The following is a 16,789-nucleotide window of genomic DNA, read 5'->3' as shown; positions in this document are numbered from 1 at the left end:
TAACACAGGCTGTGTATATGTCCTGGGTGCTCTCCTCTCTCTCTACACTCATACACAGCCTGTGTTATATCACATCTCCTGTAGTGTGAGTGTAGAGAGAGAGGAGAGCACCCAGGACAGACACTACAGGAGATGTGATATAACACAGGCTGTGTATGAGTGTAGTGCGGAGAGCACCCAGGACATACACTACAGGAGATGTGATATAACACAGGCTGTGTATGAGTGTAGAGAGAGGAGAGCACCCAGGACATACACTACAGGAGATGTGATATAACACAGGCTGTGTATGAGTGTAGGGAGGAGAGCACCCAGGACATACACTACAGGAGATGTGATATAGCACAGGCTGTGTATGAGTGTAGGGAGGAGAGCACCCAGGACATACACTACAGGAGATGTGATATAGCACAGGCTGTGTATGAGTGTAGGGAGAGAGGAGAGCACCCAGGACATACACTACAGGAGATGTGATATAACACAGGCTGTGTATGAGTGTAGAGAGAGGAGAGCACCCCGGACATACACTACATGAGATGTGATATAACACAGGCTGTGTATGAGTGTAGAGAGGAGAGCACCCAGGACATACACTACAGGAGATGTGATATAACATATGCTGTGTATGAGTGTAGAGAGAGAGGAGAGCACCCAGGACATACACTACAGGAGATGTGATATAACACAGGCTGTGTATGAGTGTAGAGAGAGAGGAGAGCACCCAGGACATACACTACAGGAGATGTGATATAACACAGGCTGTGTATGAGTGTAGAGAGAGAGGAGAGCACCCAGGACATACACTACAGGAGATGTGATATAACACATGCTGTGTATGAGTGTAGAGAGAGAGGAGAGCACCCAGGACATACACTACAGGAGATGTGATATAACACAGGCTGTGTATGAGTGTAGAGGGATAGGAGAGCACCCAGGACATACACTACAGGAGATGTGATATAACACAGGCTGTGTATAAGTGTAGAGAGAGAGGAGAGCACCCAGGACATACACTACAGGAGATGTGATATAACACAGGCTGTGTATGAGTGTAGGGGAGGAGAGCACCCAGGACAGACACTACAGGAGATGTGATATATCACAGGCTGTATATGAGTGTAGAGAGAGGAGAGCACCCAGGACATACACTACAGGAGATGTGATATAGCACAGGCTGTGTATGAGTGTAGAGAGAGGAGAGCACCCAGGACATACACTACAGGAGATGTGATATAACACAGGCTGTGTATGAGTGTAGAGAGAGAGGAGAGCACCCAGGACAGACACTACAGGAGATGTGATATAACACAGGCTGTGTATGAGTGTAGAGAGAGGAGAGCACCCAGGACATACACTACAGGAGATGATATAACACAGGCTGTGTATGAGTGTAGAGAGAGAGGAGAGCACCCAGGACAGACACTACAGGAGATGTGATATAACACAGGCTGTGTATGAGTGTAGAGAGAGGAGAGCACCCAGGACATACACTACAGGAGATGATATAACACAGGCTGTGTATGAGTGTAGAGAGAGAGGAGAGCACCCAGGACAGACACTACAGGAGATGATATAGCACAGGCTGTGTATGAGTGTAGGGGAGGAGAGCACCCAGGACATACAGAGCTCCGTTGTCATCAGTCCTCCTGCTCAGAGCCATGTGATTCTTCCTCTTTTACGGACCCCAGGGGGAGGCCACAATAATCAGCTGATATTCTCCTTTTTCTTTCTACTGTATTGGCGTCTTTAATGGCGAAAGTTGTGACAGATCATGGAGCAGGGAGTTACCACTTTGCTATAAATCAGTGGGATTTGGTTGTATCTTGGACCTTCTGACCCAGATTCATGGTTTTGGCTGCACCAGTCATAGGCTGCACTGTCGTAGCTCTTAGCCTTTGTTGCTCTTCTGTTTTGTGTATTGTCCCAACAAGTTTCTTTATTTTCAGGTTCATTGTCTGAAGAGAGTGAATACTCGGATGTCAGATTTGTTTTATATCCATACACCCTAAGGCTCATCGGGACCCCCCTGTATGTGAAGCCAACTCTGCCGTACCACATAAAGGTGAGATCTGTAGTGGTGTCTCCAGGAGAACATGATGCTCTCTGTAGTGGTGTCTCCAGGAGAACATGATGCTCTCTGTAGTGGTGTCTCCAGGAGAACATGATGCTCTCTGTAGTGGTGTCTCCAGGAGAACATGATGCTATCTGTAGTGGTGTCTCCAGGAGAACATGATGCTCTCTGTAGCGGTGTCTCCAGGAGAACATGATGCTCTCTGTAGTGGTGTCTCCAGGAGAACATGATGCTCTCTGTAGTGGTGTCTCCAGGAGAACATGATGCTCTCTGTAGTGGTGTCTCCAGGAGAACATGATGCTCTCTGTAGTGGTGTCTCCAGGAGAACATGATGCTCTCTGTAGTGGTGTCTCCAGGAGAACATGATGCTCTCTGTAGTGGTGTCTCCAGGAGAACATGATGCTCTCTGTAGTGGTGTCTCCAGGAGAACATGATGCTCTCTGTAGTGGTGTCTCCAGGAGAACATGATGCTATCTGTAGTGGTGTCTCCAGGAGAACATGATGCTCTCTGTAGTGGTGTCTCCAGGAGAACATGATGCTCTCTGTAGTGGTGTCTCCAGGAGAACATGATGCTCTCTGTAGTGGTGTCTATAAGAGAACATGATGCTCTCTGTAGTGGTGTCTCCAGGAGAACATGATGCTCTCTGTAGTGGTGTCTATAAGAGAACATGATGCTCTCTGTAGTGGTGTCTCCAGGAGAACATGATGCTCTCTGTAGTGGTGTCTCCAGGAGAACATGATGCTCTCTGTAGTGGTGTCTATAAGAGAACATGATGCTCTCTGTAGTGGTGTCTCCAGGAGAACATGATGCTCTCTGTAGTGGTGTCTCCAGGAGAACATGATGCTCTCTGTAGTGGTGTCTCCAGGAGAACATGATGCTCTCTGTAGTGGTGTCTATAAGAGAACATGATGCTCTCTGTAGTGGTGTCTCCAGGAGAACATGATGCTCTCTGTAGTGGTGTCTCCAGGAGAACATGATGCTCTCTGTAGTGGTGTCTCCAGGAGAACATGATGCTATCTGTAGTGGTGTCTCCAGGAGAACATGATGCTCTCTGTAGTGGTGTCTCCAGGAGAACATGATGCTCTCTGTAGTGGTGTCTCCAGGAGAACATGATGCTCTCTGTAGTGGTGTCTCCAGGAGAACATGATGCTCTCTGTAGTGGTGTCTCCAGGAGAACATGATGCTCTCTGTAGTGGTGTCTCCAGGAGAACATGATGCTCTCTGTAGTGGTGTCTATAAGAGAACATGATGCTCTCTGTAGTGGTGTCTCCAGGAGAACATGATGCTCTCTGTAGTGGTGTCTCCAGGAGAACATGATGCTCCCTGTAGTGGTGTCTCCTGGAGAACATGATGCTCTCTGTAGTGGTGTCTATAAGAGAACATGATGCTCCCTGTAGTGGTGTCTCCAGGAGAACATGATGTTATCTGTAGTGGTGTCTCCAGGAGAACATGATGTTATCTGTAGTGGTGTCTCCAGGAGAACATGATGCCATCTGTAGTGGTGTCTCCAGGAGAACATGATGCTCTCTGTAGTGGTGTCTCCAGGAGAACATGATGCCATCTGTAGTGGTGTCTCCAGGAGAACATGATGCTCTCTGTAGTGGTGTCTCCAGGAGAACATGATGCTCTCTGTAGTGGTGTCTATAAGAGAACATGATGCTCTCTGTAGTGGTGTCTCCAGGAGAACATGATGCTCTCTGTAGTGGTGTCTCCAGGAGAACATGATGCTCTCTGTAGTGGTGTCTATAAGAGAACATGATGCTCTCTGTAGTGGTGTCTCCAGGAGAACATGATGCTCTCTGTAGTGGTGTCTCCAGGAGAACATGATGCTCTCTGTAGTGGTGTCTATAAGAGAACATGATGCTCTCTGTAGTGGTGTCTCCAGGAGAACATGATGCTCTCTGTAGTGGTGTCTCCAGGAGTACATGATGCTCTCTGTAGTGGTGTCTCCAGGAGAACATGATGCTCTCTGTAGTGGTGTCTCCAGGAGAACATGATGCTCTCTGTAGTGGTGTCTCCAGGAGAACATGATGCTATATGTAGTGGTGTCTCCAGGAGAACATGATGTTCTCTGTAGTGGTGTCTCCAGGAGAACATGATGCTCTCTGTAGTGGTGTCTCCAGGAGAACATGATGCTCTCTGTAGTGGTGTCTCCAGGAGAACATGATGCTATATGTAGTGGTGTCTCCAGGAGAACATGATGTTCTCTGTAGTGGTGTCTCCAGGAGAACATGATGCTCTCTGTAGTGGTGTCTCCAGGAGAACATGATGCTCTCTGTAGTGGTGTCTCCAGGAGAACATGATGCTCTCTGTAGTGGTGTCTCCAGGAGAACATGATGCTCTCTGTAGTGGTGTCTCCAGGAGAACATGATGCTCTCTGTAGTGGTGTCTCCAGGAGAACATGATGCTCTCTGTAGTGGTGTCTCCAGGAGAACATGATGTTATCTGTAGTGGTGTCTCCAGGAGAACATGATGCTCTCTGTAGTGGTGTCTATAAGAGAACATGATGCTCTCTGTAGTGGTGTCTCCAGGAGAACATGATGCTCTCTGTAGTGGTGTCTCCAGGAGTACATGATGCTCTCTGTAGTGGTGTCTCCAGGAGAACATGATGCTCTCTGTAGTGGTGTCTCCAGGAGAACATGATGCTCTCTGTAGTGGTGTCTCCAGGAGAACATGATGCTCTCTGTAGTGGTGTCTCCAGGAGAACATGATGCTCTCTGTAGTGGTGTCTCCAGGAGAACATGATGCTCTCTGTAGTGGTGTCTCCAGGAGAACATGATGCTCTCTGTAGTGGTGTCTCCAGGAGAACATGATGCTCTCTGTAGTGGTGTCTATAAGAGAACATGATGCTCTCTGTAGTGGTGTCTCCAGGAGAACATGATGCTCTCTGTAGTGGTGTCTCCAGGAGAACATGATGCTCTCTGTAGTGGTGTCTATAAGAGAACATGATGCTCTCTGTAGTGGTGTCTCCAGCAGAACATGATGCTCTCTGTAGTGGTGTCTCCAGGAGAACATGATGCTCTCTGTAGTGGTGTCTCCAGGAGAACATGATGCTATCTGTAGTGGTGTCTCCAGGAGAACATGATGCTCTCTGTAGTGGTGTCTCCAGGAGAACATGATGCTCTCTGTAGTGATGTCTCCAGGAGAACATGATGCTCTCTGTAGTGGTGTCTCCAGGAGAACATGATGCTATCTGTAGTGGTGTCTCCAGGAGAACATGATGCTCTCTGTAGTGGTGTCTCCAGGAGAACATGATGCTCTCTGTAGTGGTGTCTATAAGAGAACATGATGCTCTCTGTAGTGGTGTCTCCAGGAGAACATGATGCTCTCTGTAGTGGTGTCTCCAGGAGAACATGATGCTCTCTGTAGTGGTGTCTCCAGGAGAACATGATGCCCTCTGTAGTGGTGTCTCCAGGAGAACATGATGCTCTCTGTAGTGGTGTCTCCAGGAGAACATGATGCTCTCTGTAGTGGTGTCTCCAGGAGAACATGATGCTCTCTGTAGTGGTGTCTCCAGGAGAACATGATGCTCTCTGTAGTGGTGTCTCCAGGAGAACATGATGCTCTCAGTAGTGGTGTCTCCAGGAGGACATGATGCTCTCTGTAGTGGTGTCTCCAGGAGAACATGATGCTCTCTGTAGTGGTGTCTCCAGGAGAACATGATGCTATCTGTAGTGGTGTCTCCAGGAGAACATGATGCTATCTGCAGTGGTGTCTCCAGGAGAACATGATGCCATCTGTAGTGGTGTCTCCAGGAGAACATGATGCTCTCTGTAGTGGTGTCTCCAGGAGAACATGATGCTATCTGTAGTGGTGTCTCCAGGAGAACATGATGCTCTCTGTAGTGGTGTCTCCAGGAGAACATGATGCTCTCTGTAGTGGTGTCTATAAGAGAACATGATGCTCTCTGTAGTGGTGTCTCCAGGAGAACATGATGCTCTCTGTAGTGGTGTCTCCAGGAGAACATGATGCTCTCTGTAGTGGTGTCTCCAGGAGAACATGATGCTCTCTGTAGTGGTGTCTCCAGGAGAACATGATGCTCTCTGTAGTGGTGTCTCCAGGAGAACATGATGCTCTCTGTAGTGGTGTCTCCAGGAGAACATGATGCTATATGTTTTTTTTTTTTTTTTTAAAGTATTTATTTTTGCAGTTTTTGAATTTTTATACAAACATAATAAACAAAACCAGAAATCAAGATTGTCTGTCACATATTTCCTTCCCCCCAATACAGGATTATTATACAACAGCCATGGTAACAGTCAGGTTCTTACTGCGTTTCAAAACTACCTGAGGGATATTACACAGTAGATAACAGCAGGATACTGCAGTCAGACATCTTGATACAACACAAATAACTATTGACACAGGGACAATCAGTCACACACACACACATACCAGCACGCTCAGTCTCCTTCATCATGGAGAGGAATATAAATCACATGTGATTATAAGGCTGTATGGGGAGTCGCGCACCATCTGGACCAGATGTGATCAAACTTCTGGGGACACTTCCTGTTGGCATACAGGGACCGGTAGTGGGGAATGACACTATTAATAAGTAGTATCCATCTTTTTAATGGAGGGGGCTCCTGGTCCTTCCAGGTCATCACCACCACTTTTCGGGCGTAGTATAGGACAAACCTAAAGAAAATTTTGTCATAGTGGCCATTGACAACTTCATTTATGATGCCGAGGAGACACACAGAGGGAGATAGTAAGCGTGGGAAATCAAAGTGCAAATTAAGGAACTCCAGCACTTCGGACCAGAAGACATGGACCCTAGGGCAGGACCAGACACAATGCAGGAAGGATCCGACTTCAGCCTGACAGCGAAAGCAAAGATCATTAGGCATTGCTCCCATGCGAAATAGTCTAGCAGGGGTGAAGTAAACTCGATGGAGGAATTTAGATTGGATCAGGAAGTCCCTCGCACTCACTACAGATGTGAAGTAGGACAGTTCGACCTCCCTCCAGTCATCATCTGACAGGTCAGGGATATCCTGTCTCCAGCGTTCACAGGCTCTATCAAACGGTCTGGACTTTTGCTCTTGTAGGAGAGCATAGCACTGAGTGAGTGGCTTAGGGAGGTCCGGGGTACTCATCAGAGTCTCTAGTTTGGAGAATTTCACTGTCAGGCTGAAGGAGCCGAATTGGGCTTTGAATGCGTGTCGCAGTTGCGTGTAATGGAAGCTGGCCGTATTGGGTACAGTATGTCTCTCCCTTATCTCGTTAAAGCTGAGTAACTCTGCTTCCGGGGATAAGAGCTGGCCTACAAATTTCACCCCCGCTGCCCCCCACATTGTCCAGCCTGGGAGGGAGAGGAAGTGAGAGAGCCACGGATTGAGCCACAATGGAGTCCTAGGCGAGAGAGGGGGAGAGCTGCTCGGTTCTACCAGGGATTGTGCCCTACGCCAGCACACCGCTACCGTACGTAGGGGAAGTGGGGTATCAGATGGGGACTTGTATCTGTACAGCAGGTTTGTAAGGGCCTCGTAGGAACCCACCAGGGCACCAGCCAGTGCAGTAGCTGCATTACCCATGTCTATATCTATCCACCACTGAGCATAGACTAGCTGGGAAGCCAGGTAATAAAGATACAGATCCGGGGCAGCCAGTCCACCCCTAGACTTGGGAGCCTGAAGCAGCGCTAAACTGAATCGCGGGGCACTACTCTGCCAGTAGAAGGACCTGAGAATGCCGTCCAAGCGTTTAAACAGACTCTTAGGAAGTAGTATAGGGCAGGCATGGAAAAGGTATAGAAATTTTGGGAGAAAAATCATTTTAAATATATTAATACGTCCGTACAAAGACAAGGGGAGAGTGGACCAGGCTTTTAGGCGCGATTCCGTTGCAGCTATCAGGGGTGTAATGTTTAACTCCGTAAATGCCTGGACCTTGCGTGACACCCGGACTCCCAGATATTTAAAGGTGGACACCACCCGGACTGGGACGGGGAGGGAGTGTACCCCTACATCAGATAAGGGAAATAGGGCCGATTTGTCCCAGTTAACCCGAAGGCCTGAGAACCCCCCATAACGTTCTATCAGGGCCAGAAGGGATTCCAGAGAGGGGCCCACATCCCCAAGGTATACAAGTGTATCATCAGCATAGAGAGATACCTTTTCAATAATAGTACCTCTAGTTATGCCCTTAATGCCCTCAGAGTGGCGGATCGCCACAGCAAGGGGCTCAATGGCGAGTGCGAAGAGGAGGGGAGATAGTGGGCAACCCTGTCTAGTGCCCCTAGCCATAGGGAGAGTAGGTGAGATGTTAAGATTAGTCCGCACCCTAGCCTTGGGATCGTTATACAGTAGCTTAACCAATGCTGTAAATCGAGGGCCAAAACCCATTCTAGGCAAAAGGGTCCACAAATAGGGCCACTCCACAGAATCAAACGCCTTACAATTGTCTAAGGATAATATAAACCCAGGGTCTGGAGACCGCTCTGCCTCTGCAATGTTCAGGTGTAGTCTTTGTATATTTATGTCAGTTCCCCTCCCAGGCATAAAGCCTGTCTGGTCCGGGTGAACCAATGATAGTATTACTTTGTTAAGCCTTGTTGCCAGAATTTTTGCTAGTATTTTAACATCTGAATTTAGGAGGGAAATTGGGCGGTATGAGTCAGGAAGCAGGGGATCCTTGCCAGGCTTAGGAAGAACTACAATAAGGGCCTCTCGCATGGAGTCGGGGAGGGAACCTCTATCAAGCGCATCGGAGTATAGGCTGAGGAGAAGGGGGACCAGAGTCTCACAGTTATCCCTATACCACTCACCTCCCAGCCCATCAAGTCCAGGTGTCTTACCGGGGGGCAACGATTGGATGGCCAGTTCCACCTCCTCTGCCGAGAGCGGAGCATCAAGCTCCGATGACTGTGCCTGTGTGAGCCTCCAAAGTGGAAGACTGTCAAGGAATCCGGAGATCTCGACGGAAGAGGCGGACAATCTGGAGCTGTAAAGAGAAGAGTAGTATTCATGAAATACCATGTTAATGGCCCGGGGTTCTGTGATCAATGCTCCATTACCATCAATAATAGAGGGAACGGAAGCACAAGGGCGTTCAGCCCGCGATAAATACGCAAGCAGCTTCCCATTTTTATCTCCAAATTCAAAGATGGACGCCTCCCTGGCTAGCAGGCGTTTGCTGGTGCGCTCCTTCACTACAGCTAGATGGTTCCTCTGCGCCTGAGCCCAAGTCTTTTTATTCCCCGGAGTAGGTTTCTCTAGATAATCCTTTTCTGCGGTCACCAGTACAGCCGTCAGCCTTTCCTCCTGGGCATTCAAGGACTTCCTATGGCCAGCTACCCCCGACATGAATGCCCCCCGTACCGAGGACTTGTACGAGTCCCAGACTAGAAGAGGATCAGGGTGGGTTGAGTGTACATCCCAGAACTCGCTGTGCGCTGCCCTAACAGTACTCTGGACCGCTGGGGACAGGAGCCAGGCCGGGTGAAGGCGCCATAAGCGGGAGTCGCTGGGGGGGCCTATAAGGAGACTAATGAACAAGGCGGAGTGGTCTGACGCACTGCGCGGGCAATAGGATATCTGGTCAACGTGCTGCATCATATCAGGGGAGACAAAGGCCAGATCAATCCGAGAGAAGCTCTTATGAACAGAGGAATAAAATGAATATTCTCTCTCTTGAGGGTGTTTACTACGCCAAACATCGGCGAGGTCTAGAGAGGTGAGCCACTCGTTCAGACGGACCGAGCCTGTGTCCAGACCACTTGTACGATCCAAGGAGGGATTAGGGACGGCATTGAAATCACCAATACAGAGTAACGGGCTTGGAGGCATAGCAGCCAGCTTACTGGATATTAGATGCAATACAGCTGGATCAAAGGGAGGTGGGACATAAATAGACGCAATAGTAAAGGTAAAGCCCCACAGGGCACAATGTATGACTACATAACGGCCAAAATGATCCGGTGCTACCTGTATGACCTCTATGGGAAGCGCTTTGGATATGAGTATGGATACTCCCCTGGCATAGACAGAGTAGGAGGAATGATAACCTCTAGCCACCCATGCCCGCTTCAGGGAGAGGACCTTCTGACCCGTAAGGTGTGTCTCTTGGATACATACAATATGGGGGGCCTGACGCTTAATGACATCTAACATCAGAGCCCTCTTGAATTTGGAGTTAAGTCCCCTCACATTCCAGCTCATTACCTTAAGTGAAGACATCTTAGCGGAAGGGAAAGGGGTGTGGGGGAGGAGACGTGAGCAACCAAGCATTCATCCTTTCATACCACAGAGACATAGACAGACAGACAACAGTGAGCATAACAAATATAACAGAACTGAACTAACAATCCCAAGAATACAAACCCCCTGTCTAACACCCTAACAGCAGTAGTGTAGACCTAGACCCACTAACAGTCAAATAGTAGAACAGTGGTCCCTAACTCAAGACAAACCTACACCATTTGTCCCGGGACCTTCAACCCTTAATGTATATATGATCAGGAGGTTATTAGGCAGCCATATTTAGAGAGAACCAAGAGGAAATAGGGGAGGGGGGGGGGGGAGGAGGAAGACGCAAGGAGGTAATGATAGGGGGAGGTAATGGTAGGGGGAGGTGGGAAGGGGGGGGGAGGGAGGGAGAGAATGGAGAGCCATAAATGGCGCACTGGTCAAGATGACCAAGAAGAAAGCGCAAATCAATCACAGGGTACATTTGTGAGGCACGTAAAGTGTAAACAAATATTAGAATACTGTAACAGTGATTTGGGACCCCTGGATATCTAATCAGGACTAAGTCCAGCATTGTCATTGCATATCAAATAAAAGGATATGTGAGTCCAGTCACTCAGGAGGTGCGGGCCTTGCAGCTGGAGCCCGTGGAGCTGCGTCAGCCCAGTGAAGTGCTTCGGTTGGGCAAGTGAAGAATCGAGTCTTCTGACCATCCACTATTCGGAGCTTGGCAGGGTACATCATGGAGTATTTATACCCCTTGTCACGGAGACGGGCACGGACCTCGGTGAATTGTGCTCGCTGTTTCCTGACGGATGCAGAGAAATCAGGGTAGAAGGACACTCTGCTGTTGGCGTAGAGAATTTCTCCCTTGGTACGGACAGCCCTGAGGATAGAGTCCCTGTCCCTAAAGTGCAGCAGCCGGGCCAGGAAGGGTCTTGGATTGCCCCCTGGGGGGCCAGGGCGGAATGGCACACGATGGGCCCTTTCTACTGTGAAGAACGGGGAGAAGGTATCTGCAGGAAGCATATTTTTGAGCCAATTTTCAAAAAAGGATACCGGGTCAGACCCCTCCACTTTTTCGGGGAGGCCAACCACTCTGACGTTGTTCCGTCGCAGGCGGTTTTCGAGGTCATCAGCTCTGTCGATGGAAGCAGACATTTGGCGCTGAAGCTCTCTTATCTGTGTCGGCATAGGCCTCTGGACATCCTCCACTTCAGATATTCTGCGTTCAGTTTCTGTTATTCGCTCTTTGGCTTTGTGAACATCGTGTCTTAAAAGAACAAAGTCCTGTCGCAGCTCATCCACCTTGGTAACCAGTTTGGATTGGCACCCATTAATGGCTGCCAGCACCTCTGCAAATTTGCGGTCCAGTTCAGTGGCCACGTCAGGCGGATCAGCGCCCTCTTCATAGCTTACAAGCTGCGGCGGGCTCTGGGAGCCTTCAAAGAGGGAGGGAGAGGAGTTTGGGGACCCCTGAGGAGAGCAGGGCTGTGTGCGGGAGAATCTCCCCAATTTTTTTGCAGCGTTTGACTGTATCTGTGCAAGAACGGCTTGTGATGTGGAGCAATCCTGCGCGTCCAGGGGTTCCAGGGACTGGAATGGAGGATCTTCATGGATGGATTCATCATCCGATGGAGGCGCAGACACCCCGGACGCCGCTTTTTGCAATTTAGCCGTCCTCCTCCGGTTACCCATGGCGTCTGGACAGGGGGGCCAGTGATAAACAATCGAGGAGCCTAGCGTCCAGTAATTAGCAGAGATACAGTCCAAACCCACGTGGAGTATTGCAGCGGCACTGCAAGGGTTAATATAAAACAAAACCCAGGAGCAGGGGATCACTGGGAGTATGGTGGGCTGCACAGCTTGGGGTCCCCAGGTGAGAGGAGGGCAGCAGCAGGGGAATTACTTCCCTACCTTATTCCTGGCTGCAGTCCGGCAGTGACAGGGTTAACCCTGCGCGCCTAGGCCTCAGGCAGCGCAGGGGAGTCCAGCAAGATGGCGCCTCCGGCCGGATACAGGGCTGGCTGGAGCGCTGCCACGATCCCCTGACAGGGCAGGTCAGCAGCACAGCGGGTCGGCGGCACAGCGGGTCGGCGGCACAGCGGGGGGGGGGGGGGTTCCCTCCCCCGGTATTCAACACCTCTCCGGTGTACAGCCGCGATGTCGGGCGGCTATGGTCCCGCCGCCGCTCGGGACACGTGGGAGGCCGCAGGAGCTGAAGTGCTGGAGGGGACCGCACGGAGCCGGTGACCGCCGCGATACCGCCACCGGAGTATGGGGGCAAGTACCCGCGGCACCGGGGAGCAGACTGGAGGGGGTACAGGTAAGGATGGCTGCCTGGGAAGGGTGATAGGGTGCCAGGTCCCGGGAGCTCCGCGGTGCACGTCCTCCTAGGTCGGCATCAGGCCACGCCCCCCAACATGATGCTATATGTAGCGGTGTCTCCAGGAGAACATGATGTTATCTGTAGTGGTGTCTCCAGGAGAACATGATGCTCTCTGTAGTGGTGTCTCCAGGAGAACATGATGCTCTCTGTAGTGGTGTCTCCAGGAGAACATGATGCTCTCTGTAGTGGTGTCTCCAGGAGAACATGATGCTCTCTGTAGTGGTGTCTCCAGGAGAACATGATGCTCTCTGTAGTGGTGTCTCCAGGAGAACATGATGCTCTCTGTAGTGGTGTCTATAAGAGAACATGATGCTCTCTGTAGTGGTGTCTCCAGGAGAACATGATGCTCTCTGTAGTGGTGTCTATAAGAGAACATGATGCTCTCTGTAGTGGTGTCTCCAGGAGAACATGATGCTCTCTGTAGTGGTGTCTCCAGGAGAACATGATGCTCTCTGTAGTGGTGTCTATAAGAGAACATGATGCTCTCTGTAGTGGTGTCTCCAGGAGAACATGATGCTCTCTGTAGTGGTGTCTCCAGGAGAACATGATGCTCTCTGTAGTGGTGTCTCCAGGAGAACATGATGCTCTCTGTAGTGGTGTCTATAAGAGAACATGATGCTCTCTGTAGTGGTGTCTCCAGGAGAACATGATGCTCTCTGTAGTGGTGTCTCCAGGAGAACATGATGCTCTCTGTAGTGGTGTCTCCAGGAGAACATGATGCTATCTGTAGTGGTGTCTCCAGGAGAACATGATGCTCTCTGTAGTGGTGTCTCCAGGAGAACATGATGCTCTCTGTAGTGGTGTCTCCAGGAGAACATGATGCTCTCTGTAGTGGTGTCTCCAGGAGAACATGATGCTCTCTGTAGTGGTGTCTCCAGGAGAACATGATGCTCTCTGTAGTGGTGTCTCCAGGAGAACATGATGCTCTCTGTAGTGGTGTCTATAAGAGAACATGATGCTCTCTGTAGTGGTGTCTCCAGGAGAACATGATGCTCTCTGTAGTGGTGTCTCCAGGAGAACATGATGCTCCCTGTAGTGGTGTCTCCTGGAGAACATGATGCTCTCTGTAGTGGTGTCTATAAGAGAACATGATGCTCCCTGTAGTGGTGTCTCCAGGAGAACATGATGTTATCTGTAGTGGTGTCTCCAGGAGAACATGATGTTATCTGTAGTGGTGTCTCCAGGAGAACATGATGCCATCTGTAGTGGTGTCTCCAGGAGAACATGATGCTCTCTGTAGTGGTGTCTCCAGGAGAACATGATGCCATCTGTAGTGGTGTCTCCAGGAGAACATGATGCTCTCTGTAGTGGTGTCTCCAGGAGAACATGATGCTCTCTGTAGTGGTGTCTATAAGAGAACATGATGCTCTCTGTAGTGGTGTCTCCAGGAGAACATGATGCTCTCTGTAGTGGTGTCTCCAGGAGAACATGATGCTCTCTGTAGTGGTGTCTATAAGAGAACATGATGCTCTCTGTAGTGGTGTCTCCAGGAGAACATGATGCTCTCTGTAGTGGTGTCTCCAGGAGAACATGATGCTCTCTGTAGTGGTGTCTATAAGAGAACATGATGCTCTCTGTAGTGGTGTCTCCAGGAGAACATGATGCTCTCTGTAGTGGTGTCTCCAGGAGTACATGATGCTCTCTGTAGTGGTGTCTCCAGGAGAACATGATGCTCTCTGTAGTGGTGTCTCCAGGAGAACATGATGCTCTCTGTAGTGGTGTCTCCAGGAGAACATGATGCTATATGTAGTGGTGTCTCCAGGAGAACATGATGTTCTCTGTAGTGGTGTCTCCAGGAGAACATGATGCTCTCTGTAGTGGTGTCTCCAGGAGAACATGATGCTCTCTGTAGTGGTGTCTCCAGGAGAACATGATGCTATATGTAGTGGTGTCTCCAGGAGAACATGATGTTCTCTGTAGTGGTGTCTCCAGGAGAACATGATGCTCTCTGTAGTGGTGTCTCCAGGAGAACATGATGCTCTCTGTAGTGGTGTCTCCAGGAGAACATGATGCTCTCTGTAGTGGTGTCTCCAGGAGAACATGATGCTCTCTGTAGTGGTGTCTCCAGGAGAACATGATGCTCTCTGTAGTGGTGTCTCCAGGAGAACATGATGCTCTCTGTAGTGGTGTCTCCAGGAGAACATGATGCTCTCTGTAGTGGTGTCTCCAGGAGAACATGATGCTCTCTGTAGTGGTGTCTATAAGAGAACATGATGCTCTCTGTAGTGGTGTCTCCAGGAGAACATGATGCTCTCTGTAGTGGTGTCTCCAGGAGAACATGATGCTCTCTGTAGTGGTGTCTATAAGAGAACATGATGCTCTCTGTAGTGGTGTCTCCAGCAGAACATGATGCTCTCTGTAGTGGTGTCTCCAGGAGAACATGATGCTCTCTGTAGTGGTGTCTCCAGGAGAACATGATGCTATCTGTAGTGGTGTCTCCAGGAGAACATGATGCTCTCTGTAGTGGTGTCTCCAGGAGAACATGATGCTCTCTGTAGTGATGTCTCCAGGAGAACATGATGCTCTCTGTAGTGGTGTCTCCAGGAGAACATGATGCTATCTGTAGTGGTGTCTCCAGGAGAACATGATGCTCTCTGTAGTGGTGTCTCCAGGAGAACATGATGCTCTCTGTAGTGGTGTCTATAAGAGAACATGATGCTCTCTGTAGTGGTGTCTCCAGGAGAACATGATGCTCTCTGTAGTGGTGTCTCCAGGAGAACATGATGCTCTCTGTAGTGGTGTCTCCAGGAGAACATGATGCCCTCTGTAGTGGTGTCTCCAGGAGAACATGATGCTCTCTGTAGTGGTGTCTCCAGGAGAACATGATGCTCTCTGTAGTGGTGTCTCCAGGAGAACATGATGCTCTCTGTAGTGGTGTCTCCAGGAGAACATGATGCTCTCTGTAGTGGTGTCTCCAGGAGAACATGATGCTCTCAGTAGTGGTGTCTCCAGGAGGACATGATGCTCTCTGTAGTGGTGTCTCCAGGAGAACATGATGCTCTCTGTAGTGGTGTCTCCAGGAGAACATGATGCTATCTGTAGTGGTGTCTCCAGGAGAACATGATGCTATCTGCAGTGGTGTCTCCAGGAGAACATGATGCCATCTGTAGTGGTGTCTCCAGGAGAACATGATGCTCTCTGTAGTGGTGTCTCCAGGAGAACATGATGCTATCTGTAGTGGTGTCTCCAGGAGAACATGATGCTCTCTGTAGTGGTGTCTCCAGGAGAACATGATGCTCTCTGTAGTGGTGTCTCCAGGAGAACATGATGCTCTCTGTAGTGGTGTCTCCAGGAGAACATGATGCTCTCTGTAGTGGTGTCTCCAGGAGAACATGATGCTCTCTGTAGTGGTGTCTCCAGGAGAACATGATGCTATATGTTTTTTTTTTTTTTTTTAAAGTATTTATTTTTGCAGTTTTTGAATTTTTATACAAACATAATAAACAAAACCAGAAATCAAGATTGTCTGTCACATATTTCCTTCCCCCCAATACAGGATTATTATACAACAGCCATGGTAACAGTCAGGTTCTTACTGCGTTTCAAAACTACCTGAGGGATATTACACAGTAGATAACAGCAGGATACTGCAGTCAGACATCTTGATACAACACAAATAACTATTGACACAGGGACAATCAGTCACACACACACACATACCAGCACGCTCAGTCTCCTTCATCATGGAGAGGAATATAAATCACATGTGATTATAAGGCTGTATGGGGAGTCGCGCACCATCTGGACCAGATGTGATCAAACTTCTGGGGACACTTCCTGTTGGCATACAGGGACCGGTAGTGGGGAATGACACTATTAATAAGTAGTATCCATCTTTTTAATGGAGGGGGCTCCTGGTCCTTCCAGGTCATCACCACCACTTTTCGGGCGTAGTATAGGACAAACCTAAAGAAAATTTTGTCATAGTGGCCATTGACAACTTCATTTATGATGCCGAGGAGACACACAGAGGGAGATAGTAAGCGTGGGAAATCAAAGTGCAAATTAAGGAACTCCAGCACTTCGGACCAGAAGACATGGACCCTAGGGCAGGACCAGACACAATGCAGGAAGGATCCGACTTCAGCCTGACAGCGAAAGCAAAGATCATTAGGCATTGCTCCCATGCGAAATAG

General features: G+C 49.3%; 1 protein-coding gene across 1 annotated transcript in view; it reads left to right on the top strand.

The window, feature by feature from the left end:
- Nucleotides 1–16,789, top strand: part of LOC140108505 (complement C5-like) — a gene marked incomplete at its 3' end in the record, with an annotated part of 131,552 nt that overhangs the window by 14,921 nt on the left and 99,842 nt on the right. The window contains exon 10 of the mRNA XM_072131768.1: nt 1,947–2,062. Coding sequence (XP_071987869.1) covers nt 1,947–2,062 — 116 coding nt within the window. The remainder of the gene's footprint in view (nt 1–1,946; nt 2,063–16,789) is intronic.

Source organism: Engystomops pustulosus, unplaced genomic scaffold (genome assembly GCF_040894005.1).
Source record: "Engystomops pustulosus unplaced genomic scaffold, aEngPut4.maternal MAT_SCAFFOLD_140, whole genome shotgun sequence".
NCBI lineage: Eukaryota > Metazoa > Chordata > Amphibia > Anura > Leptodactylidae > Engystomops > Engystomops pustulosus.
Note: the sequence above shows the minus strand (reverse complement) of the source record. Positions and strands in the feature narration are given on the sequence as shown.